The following is a 16734-nucleotide window of genomic DNA, read 5'->3' as shown; positions in this document are numbered from 1 at the left end:
ACACTACAGAGTACACACACGGGAGGTGGGGGCAGATACACACTGTATATACACACAGGAGGGGGTAGGGGCAGACACTGTATACAGAGTACACACACGGGAGGTGGGGGCAGATACACACTGTATATACACACAGGAGGGGGTAGGGGCAGACACTGTATACAGAGCACACACACGGGAGGTGGGGGCAGATACACACTGTATATACACACAGGTGGGAGCAGGGGCAGACACTGTATACAGAGTACACACACGGGAGATGCTGGCAGATACACACTGTATATACACAGGAGGGGGCAGGGGCAGACACTATACACAGAGTACACAAACACGGGAGGTGGGGGCAGATACACTGTATATACACACAGGAGGGGGCAGATACACTGTATATACACACAGGAGGGAGCAGGGGCAGACACTGTATACAGAGTACAGACACGGGAGGTGGGGGCAGATACACACTGTATATACACACAGGAGGGAGCAGGGGCAGACACTGTATACAGAGTACACACACGGGGGTTGGGGCAGATACACACTATATACACACAGGTGGGAGCAGGGGCAGACACTACAGAGTACACACACGGGAGGTGGGGCAGATACACACTGTATATACACACAGGAGGGGGTAGGGGCAGACACTGTATACAGAGTACACACACGGGAGGTGGGGCAGATACACACTGTATATACACACAGGAGGGGGTAGGGGCAGACACTGTATACAGAGTACACACACGGGAGGTGGGGGCAGATACACACTGTATATACACACAGGAGGGGGTAGGGGCAGACACTGTATACAGAGTACACACACGGGAGGTGGGGCAGATACACACTGTATATACACACAGGAGGGGGTAGGGGCAGACACTGTATACAGAGTACACACACGGGGGTTGGGGCAGATACACACTGTATATACACACAGGAGGGGGTAGGGGCAGACACTGTATACAGAGTACACACACGGGAGGTGGGGCAGATACACACTGTATATACACACAGGAGGGGGTAGGGGCAGACACTGTATACAGAGTACACACACGGGAGGTGGGGGCAGATACACACTGTATATACACAGATGGGAGGAGGGGCAGACACACACACTGTACACACACATATATATACATACACCGTACACACACACTAGAGCAGCTGATGACCGTGGAGCGCCACCACCCTCTGCAGCAGTCAGCAGAAGCCCCGTACAGCAGGCCCCACGCACGCCCCCCGTGCCCTCACCTGTGAGTGGGCCACCACCAGGCTTTTGTTCCCCTCGCCGTGGTAACTCCATTCATTCTCGTCCATCTTCTCCGCTTCCATGCCCGGAGCAGAGCCCGGGTGAGGGGACCGGTGCGTGCAGAGTTCCGAGTACACGGACAATCGGGAGTTGGTAGGTGACGTCAGTGCCCCCGGGTCAGGTGCCCGCTGTGCCCGGCATGGACCGCACACCCGGTGTGTCACACTCTCCGCCCTGCTAACGACACAAGCAAAACTACAGCGGTTACGTCACGTCGGGCCGCCCCAGTGAAGGACGCCACGCCCACTGCTGTCTGATTGGCCTACGTACAGGGTTCATGACCATAGAGCGGAAGCGACAGAGCGGCTGTAGTGTGGCGGTTGCTGCAGAGCAGGCCGCAGCTGCTGGCGGGACTCCGTGTCACTTCACAACGGAATTGTATGTGTGTTTGTAGTTGTCAGGAGGCGCACAGCGCGGCGTCACTGCTCACAATATCACGGGGCAGTTTTGGACATTGAGGGTAAAGCAAAAATGTCTAATATTAAACAGTTTATTTTATATGTTTTTTTACTTTTAAGCTATGTGCACCCGATGCAGATGCTGCGGATCCGCAGCTTCTTTTTCCGCACAGAAACGCTGCAGATCCGCACTGTGATTTAGGCTGGGTTCACACGTACGTAGCGGAAATTACCGTGAGAATTCCGGAATTCCATTCCGCGGGAAAATCGCATTTTAAATTCCCTCGGAAAAAGTAGCATTTTCCAAGCGTAATTAGCTTGCAGACTGCTAGCGTTTTCCAGGCGATCTGTAGCATCGCTTGGAGAACTGATTGACAGGTTGGTCACACTGGTCAAACATAGTGTTTGACCAGTGTGACCAACTTTTTACTGCTGAGGCCGCTATGCAGCATCAATAGTAAAGGGATGTAAAAAAAAAACAACTTGTCTCACCTTCCGACATCCCGCGCAGCCTTCCCGCCTCTCTCCACGCTCCCAGTAATCCTTTCCAACAATTACCGCAATGACGTCCGTTCTCGCGGGATCGCGACGTCTCGCGAGAATGGACATCGTCGCTCGCAAAGGCTCCTCCGGACCTTGGGTACCATCCGCAAATGTTCTGCTTACTTTTCGCAGAGTGGGCACAGCCACATGCGGAAAGTAAGCAGAAAAATGCAATCCTATGGGTGCGGGATCGCCGCGATTCCGCAAAATTAATCAGCATGCTGGAGGCACGTTTTCCCCTCTCCTATATACTGACAAGCTCATTACCTTAGAGAGATCATTCTCCTCAATGCATAAAGCACCATCATCCTTTCTGATAGATGCCTATATCTATATACCACACGTAACTGAAGAAGGGCACATTGACCGAAACGTCTTTTTTCGTGTACTACAATAAACCGCCTTACAAATACCTTTAAGTTGAGTGCTAGGTTCAGAACCGCTGCAGAACCGCACAAAAGAAGTGACATGCACTTCTTTTACATCTGCAGCAATTCTGCACTGATTTTTCTGCACCATGTGCACAGCTTTTTTTTTTTATCATTGATTTACATTGTACTGTAAATCACAGTGCGGATCTGCAGCGTTTCTGCGCGGAAAAATCCGCAGCAAATCTGCATCGTGTGCACATAGCCTAAGAGGGACGCATACTGTGGTGCACTAAACCACAGCAGTTTTTAGTTTAAACTAGGCCAGTACCGTAACTACCCAGTCCTTGTATTGTGATTTTCATAGAGATTAGCGGGAAACACTGTGTGACGGGCTCCTGGAGGTAATAGTATGAGACACTGTGTGGCAGGGGCCTGGAGGTAATAGTATGAGACACTGTGTGACAGGGGCTCCTGGAGGTAATAGTATGAGACACTGTGTGACAGGGGCTCCTGGAGATAATAGTATGAGACACTGTGTGACGGGCTCCTGGAGGTGATAGTATGAGACACTGTGTGGCAGGGGCCTGGAGGTAATAGTATGAGACACTGTGTGACAGGGGCTCCTGGAGGTAATAGTATGAGACACTGTGTGACAGGGGCTCCTGGAGATAATAGTATGAGACACTGTGTGACGGGCTCCTGGAGGTGATAGTATGAGACACTGTGTGGCAGGGGCTCCTGGAGGTGATAGTATGAGACGCTGTGTGGCAGGGGCTCCTGGAGGTGATAGTATGAGACACTGTGTGATAGGGGCCTGGAGGTAATAGTATGAGACACTGTGTGACGGGGCACCTGGAGGTAATAGTATTAGACACTGTGTGACAGGGGCTCCTGGAGGTGATAGTATGAGACACTGTGTGGCAGGGTCTCCTGGAGGTAATAGTATGAGACACTGTGTGACAGGGGCGCCTGGAGGTGATAGTATGAGACACTGTGTGACAGGGGCTCCTGGAGGTGATAGTATGAGACACTGTGTGGCAAGGGCTCCTGGAGGTGATAGTATGAGACACTGTGTGACAGGGGCTCCTGGAGGTAATAGTATGAGACACTGTGTGGCAGGGGCTCCTGGAGGTAATAGTATGAGACACTGTGTGACGGGCTCCTGGAGGTAATAGTATGAGACACTGTGTGACAGGGGCTCCTGGAGATAATAGTATGAGACACTGTGTGACAGGGGCTCCTGGAGGTGATAGTATGAGACACTGTGTGACAGGGGCTCCTGGAGGTAATAGTGTGAGACACTGTGTGGCAGGGGCTCCTGGAGGTCATAGTATGAGACACTGTGTGACAGGGGCTCCTGGAGGTAATAGTATGAGACACTGTGGCAGGGGCTCCTGGAGGTAATAGATGAGACACTGTGTGACAGGGGCCTGGAGGTAATAGTATGAGACACTATGTGGCAGGGTCCTGGAAGTAATAGTATGAGACACTGTGTGGCAGGGGCTCCTGGAGGTGATAGTATGAGACACTGTGTGGCAGGGTCTCCTGGAGGTGATAGTATGAGACACTGTGTGACAGGGGCTCCTGGAGGTAATAGTATGAGACACTGTGTGACAGGGGCTCCTGGAGGTGATAGTATGAGACACTGTGTGACAGGGGCTCCTGGAGGTGATAGTATGAGACACTGTGTGACAGGGGCTCCTGGAGGTAATAGTATGAGACACTGTGACAGGGGCTCCTGGAGGTGATAGTATGAGACACTGTGTGACAGGGGCTCCTGGAGGTAATAGTATGAGACACTGTGTGGCAGGGTCTCCTGGAGGTAATAGTATGAGACACTGTGTGACAGGGGCTCCTGGAGATAATAGTATGAGACACTGTGTGACAGGGGCTCCTGGAGGTGATAGTATGAGACACTGTGTGACAGGGGCTCCTGGAGGTAATAGTATGAGACACTGTGTGGCAGGGGCTCCTGGAGGTCATAGTATGAGACACTGTGTGACAGGGGCTCCTGGAGGTAATAGTATGAGACACTGTGGCAGGGGCTCCTGGAGGTAATAGATGAGACACTGTGTGACAGGGGCCTGGAGGTAATAGTATGAGACACTATGTGGCAGGGTCCTGGAAGTAATAGTATGAGACACTGTGTGGCAGGGGCTCCTGGAGGTGATAGTATGAGACACTGTGTGGCAGGGTCTCCTGGAGGTAATAGTATGAGACACTGTGTGACAGGGGCTCCTGGAGGTAATAGTATGAGACACTGTGTGACAGGGGCTCCTGGAGGTGATAGTATGAGACACTGTGTGACAGGGGCTCCTGGAGGTGATAGTATGAGACACTGTGTGGCAGGGGCTCCTGGAGGTAATAGTATGAGACACTGTGTGACAGGGGCTCCTGGAGGTGATAGTATGAGACACTGTGTGACAGGGGCTCCTGGAGGTAATAGTATGAGACACTGTGTGACAGGGGCTCCTGGAGGTAATAGTATGAGACACTGTGTGACAGGGGCCTGGAGGTAATAGTATGAGACACAATGTGGCAGGGTCCTGGAAGTAATAGTATGAGACACTGTGTGACAGGGGCTCCTGGAGGTGATAGTATGAGACACTGTGTGACAGGGGCTCCTGGAGATAATAGTATGAGACACTGTGTGGCAGGGTCTCCTGGAGGTAATAGTATGAGACACTGTGTGACAGGGGCTCCTGGAGGTGATAGTATGAGACACTGTGTGACAGGGGCGCCTGGAGGTGATAGTATGAGACACTGTGTGGCAGGGGCTCCTGGAGGTAATAGTATGAGACACTGTGTGACAGGGGCCTGCAGGTAATAGTATGAGACACTGTGTGGCAGGGGCGCCTGGAGATAATAGTATGAGACACTGTGTGGCAGGGTCTCCTGGAGATAATAGTATGAGACACTGTGTGACAGGGGCTCCTGGAGGTAATAGTATGAGACACTGTGACAGGGGCTCCTGGAGGTGATAGTATGAGACACTGTGTGACAGGGGCTCCTGGAGGTAATAGTATGAGACACTGTGTGACAGGGGCTCCTGGAGGTGATAGTATGAGACACTGTGTGGCAGGGTCTCCTGGAGGTAATAGTATGAGACACTGTGTGACAGGGGCTCCTGGAGGTGATAGTATGAGACACTGTGTGACAGGGGCTCCTGGAGGTAATAGTATGAGACACTGTGTGGCAGGGGCTCCTGGAGGTCATAGTATGAGACACTGTGTGACAGGGGCTCCTGGAGGTAATAGTATGAGACACTGTGGCAGGGGCTCCTGGAGGTAATAGATGAGACACTGTGTGACAGGGGCCTGGAGGTAATAGTATGAGACACTGTGTGGCAGGGGCTCCTGGAGGTGATAGTATGAGACACTGTGTGACAGGGGCTCCTGGAGGTAATAGTATGAGACACTGTGTGACAGGGGCTCCTGGAGGTAATAGTATGAGACACTGTGTGGCAGGGTCTCCTGGAGGTAATAGTATGAGACACTGTGTGACAGGGGCTCCTGGAGGTAATAGTATGAGACACTGTGTGACAGGGGCTCCTGGAGGTGATAGTATGAGACACTGTGTGACAGGGGCTCCTGGAGGTGATAGTATGAGACACTGTGTGACAGGGGCTCCTGGAGGTAATAGTATGAGACACTGTGTGACAGGGGCTCCTGGAGGTGATAGTATGAGACACTGTGTGACAGGGGCTCCTGGAGGTAATAGTATGAGACACTGTGTGACAGGGGCTCCTGGAGGTAATAGTATGAGACACTGTGTGACAGGGGCCTGGAGGTAATAGTATGAGACACAATGTGGCAGGGTCCTGGAAGTAATAGTATGAGACACTGTGTGACAGGGGCTCCTGGAGGTGATAGTATGAGACACTGTGTGACAGGGGCGCCTGGAGGTGATAGTATGAGACACTGTGTGGCAGGGGCTCCTGGAGGTAATAGTATGAGACACTGTGTGACAGGGGCCTGCAGGTAATAGTATGAGACACTGTGTGACAGGGGCCTGCAGGTAATAGTATGAGACACTGTGTGACAGGGGCTCCTGGAGGTAATAGTATGAGACACTGTGTGACAGGGGCTCCTGGAGGTAATAGTATGAGACACTGTGTGACAGGGGCCTGGAGGTAATAGTATGAGACACAATGTGGCAGGGTCCTGGAAGTAATAGTATGAGACACTGTGTGACAGGGGCTCCTGGAGGTGATAGTATGAGACACTGTGTGACAGGGGCGCCTGGAGGTGATAGTATGAGACACTGTGTGGCAGGGGCTCCTGGAGGTAATAGTATGAGACACTGTGTGACAGGGGCCTGCAGGTAATAGTATGAGACACTGTGTGACAGGGGCCTGCAGGTAATAGTATGAGACACTGTGTGACAGGGGCTCCTGGAGGTAATAGTATGAGACACTGTGTGACAGGGGCTCCTGGAGGTAATAGTATGAGACACTGTGTGACAGGGGCTCCTGGAGGTGATAGTATGAGACACTGTGTGGCAGGGGCTCCTGGAGGTGATAGTATGAGACACTGTGTGACAGGGGCCCCTGGAGGTAATAGTATGAGACACTGTGTGACAGGGGCTCCTGGAGGTGATAGTATGAGACACTGTGTGACAGGGGCTCCTGGAGGTGATAGTATGAGACACTGTGTGACAGGGGCTCCTGGAGGTAATAGTATGAGACACTGTGTGACAGGGGCTCCTGGAGGTGATAGTATGAGACACTGTGTGACAGGGGCTCCTGGAGGTAATAGTATGAGACACTGTGTGACAGGGGCTCCTGGAGGTAATAGTATGAGACACTGTGTGACAGGGGCCTGGAGGTAATAGTATGAGACACAATGTGGCAGGGTCCTGGAAGTAATAGTATGAGACACTGTGTGACAGGGGCTCCTGGAGGTGATAGTATGAGACACTGTGTGACAGGGGCGCCTGGAGGTGATAGTATGAGACACTGTGTGGCAGGGGCTCCTGGAGGTAATAGTATGAGACACTGTGTGACAGGGGCCTGCAGGTAATAGTATGAGACACTGTGTGACAGGGGCCTGCAGGTAATAGTATGAGACACTGTGTGACAGGGGCTCCTGGAGGTAATAGTATGAGACACTGTGTGACAGGGGCTCCTGGAGGTAATAGTATGAGACACTGTGTGACAGGGGCTCCTGGAGGTGATAGTATGAGACACTGTGTGGCAGGGGCTCCTGGAGGTGATAGTATGAGACACTGTGTGACAGGGGCCCCTGGAGGTAATAGTATGAGACACTGTGACAGGGGCTCCTGGAGGTGATAGTATGAGACACTGTGTGGCAGGGGCGCCTGGAGATAATAGTATGAGACACTGTGTGACAGGGGCCTGCAGGTAATAGTATGAGACACTGTGTGACAGGGGCTCCTGGAGGTGATAGTATGAGACACTGTGTGACAGGGGCTCCTGGAGGTAATAGTATGAGACACTGTGTGACAGGGGCTCCTGGAGGTGATAGTATGAGACACTGTGTGGCAGGGGCGCCTGGAGATAATAGTATGAGACACTGTGTGACAGGGGCTCCTGGAGATAATAGTATGAGACACTGTGTGACAGGGGCTCCTGGAGGTGATAGTATGAGACACTGTGTGACAGGGGCTCCTGGAGGTGATAGTATGAGACACTGTGTGGCAGGGGCTCCTGGAGGTAATAGTATGAGACACTGTGTGGCAGGGGCTCCTGGAGGTGATAGTATGAGACACTGTGTGACAGGGGCCTGGAGGTAATAGTATGAGACACTATGTGGCAGGGTCCTGGAAGTAATAGTATGAGACACTGTGTGGCAGGGGCTCCTGGAGGTGATAGTATGAGACACTGTGTGGCAGGGTCTCCTGGAGGTAATAGTATGAGACACTGTGTGACAGGGGCTCCTGGAGGTAATAGTATGAGACACTGTGTGACAGGGGCTCCTGGAGGTGATAGTATGAGACACTGTGTGACAGGGGCTCCTGGAGGTGATAGTATGAGACACTGTGTGACAGGGGCTCCTGGAGGTAATAGTATGAGACACTGTGTGACAGGGGCTCCTGGAGGTGATAGTATGAGACACTGTGTGACAGGGGCTCCTGGAGGTAATAGTATGAGACACTGTGTGACAGGGGCTCCTGGAGGTAATAGTATGAGACACTGTGTGACAGGGGCCTGGAGGTAATAGTATGAGACACAATGTGGCAGGGTCCTGGAAGTAATAGTATGAGACACTGTGTGACAGGGGCTCCTGGAGGTGATAGTATGAGACACTGTGTGACAGGGGCGCCTGGAGGTGATAGTATGAGACACTGTGTGGCAGGGGCTCCTGGAGGTAATAGTATGAGACACTGTGTGACAGGGGCCTGCAGGTAATAGTATGAGACACTGTGTGGCAGGGGCGCCTGGAGATAATAGTATGAGACACTGTGTGGCAGGGTCTCCTGGAGGTAATAGTATGAGACACTGTGTGGCAGGGGCTCCTGGAGGTAATAGTATGAGACACTGTGTGGCAGGGGCTCCTGGAGGTGATAGTATGAGACACTGTGTGGCAGGGGCTCCTGGAGGTAATAGTATGAGACACTGTGTGACAGGGGCCTGCAGGTAATAGTATGAGACACTGGCAGGGGCTCCTGGAGGTGATAGTATGAGACACTGTGTGACAGGGGCTCCTGGAGGTAATAGTATGAGACACTGTGACAGGGGCCTGCAGGTAATAGTATGAGACACTGTGTGGCAGGGGCTTGGAGGTAATAGTATGAGACACTGTGTGGCAGGGGCTCCTGGAGGTAATAGTATGAGACACTGTGTGGCAGGGGCTCCTGGAGGTAATAGTATGAGACACTGTGTGGCAGGGGCTCGTGGAGGTAATAGTATGAGACACTGTGTGGCAGGGGCCTGGAGGTAATAGTAGGAGACACTGTGTGACAGGGGCTCCTGGAGGTAATAGTATGAGACACTGTGTGGCAGGGGATGTCGCCATAGCTCCCTTTATACACTATGGTGTCCTTAAAGCTCTCTATATACAGTATGATGTCGCCAAATCTCCCTATATACACTATGGTGTCCTGAAAGCGCTCTATATACATTATGATGTCGCCATAGTTCCCTATATACACTATGGTAGCCCCAAGCTCCTTATTTACAGCATAATGTCCCTCACAGCTCCCTATAAATAGTATAATAACCCGAACAGCTCGCCTTTACGCAGTATGATTGCACCACAGCTCCCTATATACAGTACGATGCGTCTTCAGCTCTCTATATACAGTATGTTGGCCTCTACTGTTAGGATTCAGAAACCAAGGAGGCTAGCAGGGGCAAAGACTAGGCAGCCAGATAACTAGAGAGGTTGGTAACTTAGCGGATTGCAGATTCCTAAACTGACAACACAACTAGAATTAGCCGTGGGACGTACCTACGATGCCGTAGACGCCTCGGCACAGCCAAAGAATTAACTAAGCCTAAAGAGAGAAAAGGGAAAAGCTAAACTGCCCCGTAGTAGAACCCCAAAGGAATAGATAGGCCCCGGAACATATATTGCCGGTGAGACAAGATGAGGCACAAAACACAGGCAGAAAATAGAGTAAGCAAATGATGGGGCCCAAACTGTCTAGATAGAACAGGACAGGAAAGGATACTGTCTGTAATCACGCAAAAATCCTAAGAAAAAATCCAACACGTCTGATATGCAAAAATACTGAGGCCACACGACCTCTCCCCCACTAAATCAGAACTCTGGTGTGAACTGGACTCAAAACAAAAGATACTGATATAACAGGGGATTAGAAATACTGAAAAGACTGACATGAGCTGTGGCATATGGAACAGAGTGCAGCACAGGTCCCAGCAGGGAACAAGGCTGAACTCACACCAGCAAAGCACAAATCAGAGAAAAGCAAAAAATGGATCAAATGCAAAAAGATTCAAGCAAATAACTTATCTGAAAGATGCAGGACAAAGCAGGAGGTAAGCAGACTTCCAAAATGCTAAGGAAGAAAACCAAATCACCGGCAACAACTGAGGGAAGGTTGCTTACTTAAATCTCTCCAGTCTGTAACGCCTGACCTCCAATCATCCTCAGGTGATTGACTTCTGTCAGCCAGACCAGCTTCATTACCAGCAGCAACCACCAGAGGGAGCCCAAACTCAGAAGCCAGGTCAAAAGTGTTCACAACACCCTACGTCTTCCTATAAACAGTCTTATGACCCCTTTGACAGAGAATGGTGTCACCAAAGATCCATAACGTATGAAAAAACCCAAATAAACTATTATTTACCTAATCCTGATTTCCTGCCCACTGCAGCGTCTTCTTCCTCTGAGACAGGGAGGCGGCACAGTGATTGTTATGCTGATGTGTTATAAGCTGCAGGCCTACAGCAGCCTGTGGCCTAAAAGATGGACTGTAATACGGCTGGAGCTTGTGGCTTCTTGCTTTATCATGTGATTGAACTCTGTCGCCATCATCTTGACACTGACATAGTTTAATGTGGCAGTCGCTGGAGATCAACTGATTCCCAGGCAAGAATTTTGGGGTTGAAGCCCCAGGTCTTTGAAGCTAGTGATGCCCATGTTCTATCTTTCTCATATGTATCCTGAATGTATTGTCCCTCTACAGACATTTATCACCTTTCCTTAGGTCTTGTAGTTTATAAGAGTCTGTTTGCTGAAGCCCCATCCACTGGGATCAGCCGGGATGATGATGAGAGTAATAATCCTAAACTGCACATTCATCATCAGTGAAGAGGAACAAGAATGAGCGACATACAGCGGCTTGCACCCTGCAATACATTGTACAGGAACAGCAACGCGCACCCCGGACAGGTGCTTCATTCCTCACAGTTTATTTGTTGGAACAAAGAAAAGTCCAACTAAAAGATTGTGAGTCCATCCATCAGTCCATCTACCTGCACTAACATTTACCAAGCGAGACACAGATCAGCAGTCTTTCCATCCAGTTATACACTTCAGGCTAGTTTTTTGATAGAAGGACCCCATGTTATAATTGTGTCTAATGGTCAGTGTCGGTATCATGTTCTCTCAGTTTATTTCCATACAGCACTTTCAGAATCTACATTGCTAAGGTGAACAAGGAAATACACTATATTGTATATATGATTAAGGTTAGTTTATTACATAAGTTCTGTATATTTTTAAAACATGTTTGCAGACAGCATTTCATGTGCCATTCGAATATCTTGCAGGTAGCCCTCTGGCATTGACGAGTGGACATCTACATTGGAATTGGATCCCTTTCCTTCAACTAAAGAAGCCATCCTCTATCCCGTCCTTTGTGTCATTCTCGGGTAAGCACAATTGTTCCTCTCTGCTCTTTTTTGCTGATACGACCATTGTTTTTTTCAGATATCAGCTGAGTTTTCAGGCGCCATCTGTATGTCTTGTAGGTAGCCCCTAAAATTGAGGTGTGGATAATTTCTGCAGTAGAATCTGTCTCCTTTTCTCCAACCAGCAAAGACGTCCTCTATCTCGTCCTTTGCATCATTCTTAGTTAACAAAAATTGTCAAAAGTTTTGTAGTGGCGGTTGGTGTGAACCCACTGAGCCTTACCCTGGAGGTGCATGACTAGGGTCTACCGGGTCTTCATTAGAACCTTTGGTGGTGAGGATCGGCTGGGCAGACAGTAGAGACACCATGTACCACTCCAGGGCAGTCCCCGGGACTGCATCAGCCGACCGGAGGGTCAGAGGCGCTGACACGACCCTGAAAGAGAGAAGATATGTTACACAATGTCATCTAACCTGCCCGGATTAACAACCTGAAAAATCTACTGTACAGAGTTGTTGTCTCCATCATTAATCAAGAAGTAGCGCAAGCGGGAAAAAGTGGAGATGAGCAAAGGATGGCAACTGGCTGATATACCCACCAGTGACTGATACGCCCACCTGTGCCTAATACTCCAACCAGTCACTGATACTACCACAGGTCACAGACACGCCCACCAGTGACTGACACGCCCACCTGTGACTGATACGCCCACCAGTCACTGACACGCCCACAGGTCACTGATACGCCCACCAGTGACTGACACTCATATTGACAGTGCACTTTATGATCGGTGGGGTCTGGTTCTGAGGATGAAAGTGAGCAAATAGCAAGCAGCGCATTGTGTAGTTTATACTCTTGACAGGGATGAATGTAGGGAGTAGAGCGCCCCCTTGTGCCAGAGTCTTGTATACTTACATTTTACTTCCGGGTCGGGCAGCAGCAGCAGACGATGCACAGGAAGCTAAAAAGAAAGAATTGGGATTTAGCTGAGAACAGAAACGTCTCCTAATGACACAGATAAGATATGGAGCTCTGCAATGGAATACGTGGATTTCGTCCGCCCTGCCCAAATGATGAAATTCCAGAAGGTTAATAAAGTTTGACAGTGGTTTATTCTACGCGTTTCAAGGTTTTTTGCAACCTCTTCTTCAGGTGGTATTTCCTGAAGAAGAGGTTGCAAAAAACCTTGAAACGCGTAGAATAAACCACTGTCAAACTTTATTAACCTTCTGGAATTTCATCATTTGGGCAGCGCAGACGAAATCCACGTATTCCTTTGCAGAGCTCTGTTTCAGATATTGTCGGTGACTGACTTGTGGATCTGCAGCAGCCCTTATCTATACATGCTTTGAATACCTACTACCAGGTGAGCAGTTTTTTGTCAAACCGCTTACTTTATTTGTGGGATAAGACCCTATATTGCGCTTGTGTCTCCCTCTTTCCTCACAATAACAGATAAGATATGGAAATAGTCACATTATTTTCCCCATTGCAGCCACCACATCTGACTTTGGGGTGAATATGAGGGTGACCCCAACTTCTAAACTCCTCCCATTATCGTGGGCAATGATTCTACATTTCCCAGCATTACCGGTGTTAAAAACCAGGTAAGGCTGAGACGCCCCCCCACATGGCCAATATTCCGCAATGTATTCCTTAGTTGTGTGTGATGTCGGGAGAAAAGGATCCCAGAGGAGTGTGGCAGTGGATCTGTCATAGAGAACACGGGGGTGCTGGGCCGATCTGAGCGTCCTGTGAACGGGGGAGTCGGGAGAGATCACTGGCAGCTGATTACTGGTTTGGGGGCTTAATGTTTACGGGGCCTTGACACTGAGCTATTATGTGACTATGTACTTATAGCTCTTCGGTTTCTTTTCTACCTCAGTCGATCACCAGGATCAGAGTATGAAGGACGATATGTATAGACCCCATCACCCCCCATAAGCCTGGTTACCGTCCTGCGTCCCCCCCCCAAGCTCTGACTAACACTGATAACTCTGCCTTCTCCCTGTGATTTACAAGAGGTGATAATGACTCCTAGAGATGAGCAGACCCCAAAGAAAGACGATATCTGTAGTAATAAGATCTTCTATCACTCACATTTGTCTCTTCAGCCACGTTCCTGGCTTTAATTGCTCTAAAAAAAAAGCCAGAGAAAGAAAAAAAGACAATGAGATGTGATAACCCCAATAATGACCAGCAGCCGTTCTCTGTGGACATTTACTCATACTTGACGGCTTTCTTGTCTTTCTTCGCCTTCTCCAAGTCCTCACTGTGAAATACAGAATAGAAAACATCCCATTAGATTAGAATGGTGGGAGCCAAGATTTATAGCCCCCGAACCGTGACCCCATAATAATCCTCCACATAGCGGTCTCCAGTTTTATCCATTATAAGTGGAGGGTCGTCCTGTAGGGACCCCATATAACATCAGTGTTATCACCCCAAAAAATCACTGTTCCTAATAATAATAATCCTCTTCCTATTGTATCTGTCGCCATCCCTAAAGAATCCTGAGAGGAAGATGAGGAGAAGCGATCTCTATCTCCTCATATCTGGAATATGGAGTCTCTGCTACTGTCACATTAGATGGCTGGAGTCTCTTCCTGCACCCCGTGACCATGTCACATAATGGGGGCTCCTAATCCATGTCCCCAACCGTTCTCAGTGTCCATGTACAGTATTAGCTGTTGAACACACTGAGCGCCCCAGTGTGGGGTCTCTCTACAGGCGGTGAGATTTGGAGACAGATGTCCTATCCCTCAACCTGTAGAGATCAGACGTCTCTGATGATCACTAGGATCAGAATATGAAGGACGGGAAAGAGAAGCTGCCATATGACAGCAGCTCCAATCTCTGCAGCACGATATGTATAGACCCCACCGCCCCCATACGGCTGGTTGCCGTCCTGTGTCCCCCCCCCCCAAGCTCTAAAGACCCCGTAACACACAGCGATCTCGCTAGCGAGATCACTGATTTTGTGACGCCACAGCGATCTCGCCAGCGAGATCGCTGTGTGTGACAGGGATCAGCGACCGGCCCCCCCTGCTGGTTATCGCTGATCGTGCACTAATGTCCTGGGCCATTTTTTGATCGCTGGTCTCCCGTTGGCCAGCGAGTATCGCTGTGTGTGGCAGCGAGAGACCAGCCATCAGCGACGCTTTACGCTGGTTTCTAATGTAAACAGCGGGTATCTAGGAGCCGTGCGGCTCTTGGATACCCGCTGTTTACCTTGGAAACGAGCGTACACGCTGGTTTCCGGGGTAAACAGCGGGTATCTAGGAGGCGCGGCTCTTAGATACCCGATGTTTACCCTGGAAACCAGGGTGTACGCTCGTTTCCAAGGTAAACAGCGGGTATCCAAGAGCCGCACGGCTCCTAGATACTCGATGTTTACATTGGAAACCAGCTTGCTCGCTGGTCCTGATCGCTGGAGGGGCTGTCTATGTGACAGCTCATCAGCGATCAGCCTAACGATGTCCCAGCGATCACATCATGTCGGATCAGTGGTGGGATCGCAGGGACGTCGTTATGTGTAACGGGGCCTTAACACTGTGACAACTCTGCCTTCTCCCTGTGATTTACAAGAGGTGATAATGACTCCTGGAGATGAGCAGACCCCAAAGAAAGACAATATCTGTAGTAACAAGATCTTCTATCACTCACATTTGTCTCTTCAGCCACATGTCCCTGGCATTAATTGGTCTAAAAAAACAGAGAGAGAAAAAAAGACAATAAGATGTGATGACTCCAATAATGACCAGCAGCCGTTCTCTGTGGACATTTACTCATACTTGGTGGCTTTCTTGGCTTTCTTTGCCTTCTCCAAGTCCTCACTGTGAAATACAGAATAGAAAACATCCCATTAGATTAGAATGTTGGGAGCAAAGATTTACTGTATAGCCCCCGAACCGTGACCCCATAATAATCCTCCACATAGCGGTCTCCAGTTTTATCCATTATAAGTAGAGGGTCGTCCTGTAGGGACCCCATATAACATCAGTGTTATCACCCCAAAAGATCACTGTTCCTAATAATAATAATCCTCTTCCTATTGTATCTGTCGTTATCCCTAAAGGATCCTGAGTGGAAGATCAGGAGACGTGATCTCCATCCTCATATCTGGAATTTGGTGTCTCTGCTACTGTCACATTAGATGGCTGGAGTCTCTTCCTGCACCCTGTGACCATGTCAGATAATGGGGGCTATTAATCCATGTCCCCACCCGTTCTCAGTGTCCATGTACAGTATTAGCTGTTGAACACATTGAGCGCCCCAGTGTGGGGTCTCTCTACAGGCAGCGAGATTTGGAGACAGATGTCCTATCCCTCAACCTGTAGAGATTGGACGTCTCTGATGATCACTAGGATCAGAATATAAACGACGGGAAGGAGAAGATGCCATATGACAGCAGCTCCAATCTCTGCAGCACGATATGTATAGACCCCACTGCCCCCTATACGGCTGGTTGCCGTCCTGTGTCCCCCCCCCAAGCTCTCATGACCCCGTCACACACAGCGATCTCGCTAGCGAGATCACTGATTTTGTGACGCCACAGCGATCTTGCCAGCGAGATCGCTGTGTGTGACGGAGATCAGCGACTGGCCCCCCTGCTGGTTATCGCTGATCGTGCACTAATGTCCTGGGCCATTTTTTGATCGCTGGTCTCCCGTTGGCCAGCGAGCATCACTGCGTGTGGCAGCGAGAGACCAGCCATCAGCGACGCTTTACGCTGGTTTCTAATGTAAACAGCTGGTATCTAGGAGCCGTGCGGCTCTTGGATACCCTCTGTTTACCTTGGAAACGAGCGTACACGCTGGTCCTGATCGCTGGAG

The 16734-nt window shown here is 49.9% G+C and overlaps 1 protein-coding gene and 1 long non-coding RNA gene across 3 annotated transcripts in view; one reads left to right on the top strand and one right to left on the bottom strand.

Annotated features, from left to right (window-relative positions):
- Positions 1–1536, bottom strand: part of IPPK (inositol-pentakisphosphate 2-kinase) — a 116808-nt gene extending 115272 nt beyond the window's left edge. The window contains exon 1 of one of the 2 annotated variants that reach the window (XM_073549576.1): positions 1249–1536. In XM_073549576.1, the coding sequence (XP_073405677.1) occupies positions 1249–1329 (81 nt within the window). In that variant the 5' untranslated portion in view covers positions 1330–1536. The remainder of the gene's footprint in view (positions 1–1248) is intronic. The other variant, XM_073549575.1, reaches the window with a different exon arrangement.
- Positions 1537–1614: 78 nt separating this feature from the next.
- LOC141052248 (uncharacterized) lies at positions 1615–12408 on the top strand. The gene is made up of 2 exons (XR_012220767.1): positions 1615–1766; positions 11818–12408. It is a non-coding gene; the product is annotated as an uncharacterized lncRNA (long non-coding RNA).
- The last annotated feature ends 4326 nt before the right edge of the window (positions 12409–16734 follow it).

This window comes from Dendrobates tinctorius, unplaced genomic scaffold, assembly GCF_039654945.1.
Source record: "Dendrobates tinctorius isolate UK_male_01 unplaced genomic scaffold, ASM3965494v1 ptg000159l, whole genome shotgun sequence".
In the NCBI taxonomy this organism is placed as follows: Eukaryota; Metazoa; Chordata; class Amphibia; order Anura; family Dendrobatidae; genus Dendrobates; species Dendrobates tinctorius.
Note: the sequence above shows the minus strand (reverse complement) of the source record. Positions and strands in the feature narration are given on the sequence as shown.